We start from the raw sequence: 6,839 nt of genomic DNA on the forward strand, positions 1-6,839 counted from the left end.
TAAATAAATGGCCTTCGTGGCGTAATCTCCAATTGTATGCCTTCGTGGCGGAAAGAATAGAAGTGGCGAAATGTGGAGGGTGTGTTTCACGCATCCTCACACCCCCCCCTTTCTTCGGCGTGATTATGGCGGAGGGAAACGATCACCTCCCGCCCGGCGGTGATGGTGACTCGGAACCGATGACCCTCGATCTGGCGCAGGTAGCGCACCCTCCGTCGATCCTGCTCCTGGATGGATGCGACTAGGGCTGTAGGCAGTCGTCGCTGGTGGGTGTCTACCCTCCAGCCGACTGGGGCGACGATCCACTGGGCCTCCTCCATGACTTGTCCTGCCTGAGTGCGAGGATCGACTTATATTCGTCGACTCCCTTATGTTGGGCACGCGCTCTCTCCGGTGGCTTCTTCCGGGTCCCCTAGTTGGTCGCTGCGTTGGTGGTACTCCTTCAGGTCGCCTACTCCTGCTGTTCGCCTCTTCCTGTTTTCCATATGTTGTATCCTGACGATATTCGGGGAGAGGAACTTCAGCACCTTAAATGGCCCCGAGTACTTAGGAGCAAGCTTTGCGTTAAAGCCTTCGCTGGCCTTTGACAGGTGGTGGAGGCGGACCATAACCTGTGATCCCAGCTGAGGTCTCCACTCGCGACGTCGCAAATTGTAGTGGCGGCCTTGTTCCTGAGAAGCCATCTGGTTGGTTTCCAGCGCAGTGCGGAAAGCTTCCTGAAGTCGTTTAGCTCGCTCAGTGGGGTCCAACGGCGACGAGTGTAGACCAGGCGTGACCACATCAAAGAGGGCCCCTGGCAATCTGGGTTCCCTACCCTGCACCAGATAGGCGGGGCTGAAACCGGTGCTATCTGAGATGCTCGTGTTTATGGCCAGCGAGATCTCTGGCAGTAGCTGATCCCATGTCCGGTGATCCTGGTCCACGTACTGAGCTATCATTGTCTTGATGGTCCGGTTTGCCCGTTCGGTGGGGTTCTGCTGCGGGGAATAGGGAGCTGTGTATTCCAGTTTGATGCCGTTAGTGCGACAGAATGTCTTGAAACCGCGGCTGGTGAACTGCGTGCCGTTGTCGCAGATCAAAGTCCTGGGTGCTCCAAAGCGGGATATTATCCTTTCCCGAAATCCAAACTCCAGTTGGGCGGCTGTGGCCTTCTTTAGGGGTATGATCTCGACCCATTTGGAAAAGACATCTATAAATACGAGCAGCATGGTATTCCCTCGTCGGGTCCGAGGAAGAGGTCCAACGAAGTCGGCTCCGACGAGCGCAAATGGCTGCGTGGGATGGCGGGTAAGCATTTTGCCCGCCGGTTTGCGTTGACTCACCTTGTATTGTTGGCAAACCAAGCAGCTGGTGACGTACCGCACAACGTCTCGATGTAATCCCGGCCAGAAATATCGTTGGGCAATCCGTCTGCGAGTCTTCCGGATGCCCAGGTGACCAGCAGAAGGGTGGTCGTGGCATTCCTCCAGCACTCGTTGTCTCTGCTCCCGAGGCACGCAAAGCTTCCATGGGTTGCTGTTTCCCACGTCTGAGGTGTGTCCGATGTGTCGATACAGCTGTCCGTGATCCAGAGTGTAATCCGGAAACTTTTCGGGGCGCCTCTGGACTTCTTCTTGCATCCTCCGGATCCATTTGCACTGAGTTCCGTGCTCCGCGAGCAGCTGAAGCATCCCTAGGGGTTGTCGGGAGAGGGCGTCGGCGACAACGTTGTATTTGCCCTTCCGATAGAGGACGGTAAACTGGTATTGCTGCAGCTCCAGAGCCCACCGGGCTATACGGCCCGTGGGGTTTTCAATCGAGTTCAACCACTTGAGAGCGAGGTGACCCGTAATCACGTCAAACTGGTAGCCCTCCAAGTAGCAGCGTAGCTTCCGCGTGGCCCAAACTATGGCGAGGCACTCCTTTTCGGTAGTGGAGTAGTTTTCCTCGGCTCGCTCGAGGCGTCGACTTACGTAGGCGATGACCTTCTCCTCTCCATCGATGCTCTGAGTGAGGACTGCTCCAAGTCCTGTATCACTTGCATCCGTCTGAAGCTGGAACTTGTATTCAAAATTTGGGCAGGCCAGTACCGGTGCGGCCGTTAGTCTGGCTTTGAGTGTCTCGAATGCCTGCTGTTGGGGCTCCTCCCAGCTCCACTTGACCCCCTTCCTGAGGAGTCGGGACATGGGCTGAACGATGGAGGCGAAATCCTGGACGAAGCGTCGATACCAAGATGCGATGCCCAAATGGCGACGGAGTTCCTTGACGTTGGTTGGCGGGCGTAGTCCCTGGATAGCAGCTATCTTATCTGGGTCCATCCTTATGCCTTCTTCGCTGATCAAGTGGCCTAAGTATACCAGCTTTTTCTGGAAAAACTTGCACTTGCCTTGATTCAGCCGAAACTTTGCTTCCCGCAGTCGTCGGAAGACTTCCCTGAGATTCCTGGCATGTTCCTCCCACGTCGCCCCGATGACGATGATGTCATCCAAGTAGGCAAAGGCGTGGGGTTCCATATCCGGCCCGATGACGCTGTCAAGGGCTCGCTGGAACGTTGCTGGGGCAGAATGCAGTCCAAAGGGCATGACTTTCCAGTGGAAGAGTCCACGCCCAGGGACGGTAAAAGCCGTGCATTCGCGGCTTCCTTCCGCCATAGGGATCTGCCAGTATCCATTCTTAAGATCCAGCGTTGAGATGAACCGGGCGTTCCGTAGCCGCTCCAATATGTGGTTGATTCGTGGGAGTGGGTACGCATCGGGTATGGAATGTGCGTTGAGTTGTCGATAGTCGACGCACATCCGCATATCCCCTGTCTTCTTCCGCACGAGCACCAGCGGGGCACTGTGCGGGCTACGGGAGGGCTCGATTCGGTCGTCGCGTAATAGCTCGTCCAACTGCTGATTGATTATGCTCTGCATGGCGGGGTTCTTTGGATAATACCGCTGCTTTAGTGGCTTATTCTCCCGGAGAGTGATGGTATGCTCGGCGATCTCCGTTGGCCCGCTTAGCTCGTCGAAAAGCTGTAGCTCCTCCTGCAGAAAGTGGGCGGTTTCCTCGGCGTGAGGTTCTTCGGCCACCTGTAGCCTGGTTGGGTCCTCCGCTACAGTGGCCAGGTGTCCGTGGGGACAGTGGCTCCGGAACGGGTTGTGCTTCCGTGCGCTGGCTGCGTCCGACTGGGCTGGCAGCTGATATACACCGATTTTCCATTGTGGTTCCCCAGGCCCAGGTGAGGTGGCTGGTTTGCGCGTGTGAATTTCCACCGTTGTGGTGGCCAACAGGGCGCTCGTGGAGGGGCGTCGAAACGGGTTCTTCTCCTTTGCCGTGGCGGCGTCCGCCTGCGGTTGTAGGCCGTACCTGTTATCCGTGGGGGTGCAGGTTCCCGCGGTGTCGCCTGACGGGTTCCTTGACAACGGGGGTCCCGAGGGGTCAGGACTTGTCTTCCGCACTGGCGCGTTTGGCTTTATGTGAGTCCTCGGAGCAGGCTTTGGAACTGTTTTGGTCCCCCCCTTGGTGCCTTGCGATGATTGCGGCGTACCGGGTGTGCTTGGGGATTGCGCGGTTGCGGCCGTAGGAGTCGCCCGCGTATCTGGGGTTGGTTCTACCTTCCGGGTGGCATGTGGGGCTAGTTGCAAGCAGACTTGCCCGCAGATTAGAGTTGCGCTGATGGCGCAAAGAAAGTCGATGCCCAAAATCACTTCATCCAGGATCGTTGGCAGGACTAGTAGCGTCAGCCCGATCTGTCGGTCGTTTAAGCCGACTTGCGCCCGGAGGGCCTTGGTCACCTCTTTCTGGGATCCATCCGCCAGAGAGATGCGGGAGCGGACTTCTCTGCTGTTTCTTCCTGAGTCTAAGCGCTTGGCGATCGCTTCGCTGACAAAGCTTCGCGAGGCTCCTGTGTCAATTGTTGCCGAGAAAGGTTGTCCCTCGATGGTAACATTGGCAACAATTCGCCCCCCCGCCAGGCGGAGTGGGGAATCTAGTGATGGGGGAGCACCGAGTGGGTCACCGCGGGCTCCCGACGTGGGCGGCGACCCTGGCCGTTTTCCGTCCGGCGGCAGCAGTCGATGGTACGGATGTTTCGTTTCCCACAGTCCCAGCAGTGCATCAGCGGTGGGTTTCGGCATTCTCGTGTGAAGTGTCCAATTTCTCCGCAGCGGTGACAAGCTCGGCCGATTTCAACCGGTGGTTCCGCTGCCTGGGCGATCATCCCGTTGGATATCGCCGGCCTCCTGGGTCCAGAGGGCGTTGGAGCGAGAAAGTTCTGGGGTCTAGGTGCGGGTCTTCCGCTGCTCTCCCTGCCGGAATTCCAGCTTGCGGTTGGAATTAGGGCTGCATGTCGAACGGGGTCTCGATCCCGTGCGATTTCGAACGCAGTTGCCAGTTGGGTAAGCCCCTCTAGTGAGGAGAACTCATGTCGCCGTATGAAAAGCTGGTACTCCGGCATCAAATTCTCGTAGATCCGCTCGAGCTCCTGGTCTAGTGAGTACTTGGCGCGTTGCATCATCAGGCGTAATTCCACTACGTATATTTTGAAGGGCTCGCCCACTTGTTGTTGCCTGGTCCGGATGGCATCTTCTAGGCTCTGGTAGTACCGCGGAGGCAAGAAAAACTCCAGAAACTCTCTCCGGAAAGTTTCCCATGGCTCGGTGTGCATTTGGTATGCCCGGTACCAGCCTTCGGCGCGGCCTGAGAGAAGTCCAATGACGGCCCGCGGTATGTCACTCGTTCTCACATTGTAGGCAGTGGCACCTTCCTCGACTTGGCGCTGGGCGCACGGCAGGTGCTGCTGACGTGCGGCACTGGCTGACCGATGTGGTTGCGGCTGGCGCTCCCGTTGGCGCTCGGTGAGTGCGGCTGGTGAGCGGCGGCGCTGATCGTTGGGCGCTCCTGGTGGCGCTCGTAGCGTGGCGGGTGCTGCTGATGGGCGCTGCTGTGGGCGCTGCTGGTGGCGCTCGGTGGGCACTCGGTAGGCACTCGGTGGGTGCTGCTGGTGGTGCAAATGACGCCGCCCGATGGGCGCTGAACGCTGCTGAGGGCGCGGGGCCGCTCGTTGCGTGCTCCTGGTGACGCTCGTTGTGTGGCTGGTGACCACGTGTCCGGCGCTGTTGTTGGCGCTGCTGGTGGTGCTCTGTGGGCACCTGATGGCCACGTGGGTGGCACTGCACGGCGCGGGACGCTGCTGGGTCTGCGCTGCTGATAACGCGGCTGGCGGCGCGGGTGACGCTGCTGAGGGCGCGGTGGCCGCGCTGTGCGTGCTGCTGGTGGGAGCGCTGGGTGGGTGCTGCTGGTGGTGCACTGCCGCCGCTCACTGGGCGCTTGTTGGGCGCTGCTGGGCCGCTCTGTGGGCGCTGCTCGGGGCGCGGTATGCGCTCGACGGCTTCGTGGGAGGCCACGTGGCTATGTGGCGCTCCGGGAGTGGGTTGGCGTTGGCGGGCGCAGCGTTACGGGATCCCCTACTCTAACTATTCCTGCGGTCTCCTATCTTTCTCTAAATCTCGTCTACTGGACATGGGTCTTTAGGCCATGCGGTTGGTGGTAAAAACCCAACTCTCCTGAAGGATATCTAGTCGTCCTTATACGTCCCTGTTCGGGCGCCAAACTGTAAGGACCTTTTTCATGGGCTGGGATAAAACTCAGTCCAGCCAGGGTCCTCTACAGTTAAATTTGTAGAAAAGTATTGGGACGAAACTGGACGGGGAGTTGCCGCGGGGATTTGTGGGGAAAGGAGGCCAGAGTATCCGCGTTGCACCGAGTAAGCAGCTCTAGCGCAACACGGCACCCGAAAGGTATAGTGGATGGCGGGGCTGCTCCCGGCGAAAATACTAACGAAACGAGTGGCGTAGCCGATCCCTGAGAAAATACCAACAAAACTGGACGGCGTGGCCGTTCCCCCCTGGATGTGCGACTCACAAGCTACTGGGGTAGGGGGGTAGGGATCCGAGGGGAGGATGGCCGGAGGCGACCCTTCCCTGTGCTCCCTGTGGTCGATCGAGTGGTCGTTTGCACTGAGTAAGCTTCTCTGGCGCAACACGATTCCCGACCGGCACAGATCACTGCACGTGGCTCGCGACTACCTAAACCGTATTTGGGGCGGGGTTCCCAGGAGAGGGTGGCCAGAGGCGATCCTTTCCTGTGCTCCTTGTGGGCGATCGGGTGGTCGTTTGTACTGAGTAAGCAGCTCTGGCGCAACACGATTCCCGACCGGCACAAATCACTGCACGTGGCTCGCGCCTACCTAAACCGTATTTGGGGCGGGGTTCCCAGGAGAGGGTGGCCAGAGGCGATCCTTTCCTATGCTCCTTGTGGGCGATCGGGTGGTCGTTTGCACTGAGTAAGCAGCTCTGGCGCAACACGATTCCCGACCGGCACAAATCACTGCACGTGGGTTCCCGAAAAATACACAAATTCACACGGACACATACTTCTTCATTCTCTCTTGTCTTTATTATTCGCTAGTACTACTACTACTACCCCTACTCGCACTCAGTCTGATCGCTATTGTCTGTCCCACTTACTCCTTGGATCCGGCGTGCCGACGCTCGTGCCGCTGTACCACTCCGGGTTGAAGTCCGCTCCTAGGTCTGATCGCCTTGGCTGCCATTCGAGAATGAGAGCGAGCTTCCGCCCTTGCGGCCGCATGTCAGCCCGGCTTGTCGGGTTTCTTCGTTTCCCAACACAGTTTCTTATCGAACCTCCCGCCTATCGCTATCGGCACTATCAGCTGTTGGCCCTCGGTTGACCAGCACTGGGTGGTTTTCCAGCCCTGGTGCGCGCAATATTTAAATCGGATAAGCTTAGCTTCTAGTTTGAACTTAAATAAATTGCCTTCGTGGCGTAACGACTTATATTATAATTATATTATA

The 6,839-nt window shown here is 58.1% G+C and overlaps 1 protein-coding gene across 1 annotated transcript; it reads right to left on the reverse strand.

Annotated features, from left to right (window-relative positions):
- Nucleotides 1–4,725: 4,725 nt before the first annotated feature.
- LOC119561987 (extensin-like) lies at nucleotides 4,726–6,615 on the reverse strand (the record flags this gene model as incomplete). Its single annotated transcript, XM_037875379.1, has 2 exons — nucleotides 6,492–6,615; nucleotides 4,726–5,324 (listed from the first exon to the last, which is right to left on the reverse strand). Coding segments are annotated over exons 1-2 (723 nt in total), but the record flags the coding sequence as incomplete, so codon positions are not given.
- Between the last annotated feature and the right edge of the window lie 224 nt (nucleotides 6,616–6,839).

Source organism: Drosophila subpulchrella, unplaced genomic scaffold, assembly GCF_014743375.2.
Source record: "Drosophila subpulchrella strain 33 F10 #4 breed RU33 unplaced genomic scaffold, RU_Dsub_v1.1 Primary Assembly Seq39, whole genome shotgun sequence".
Taxonomy (NCBI): Eukaryota; Metazoa; Arthropoda; class Insecta; order Diptera; family Drosophilidae; genus Drosophila; species Drosophila subpulchrella.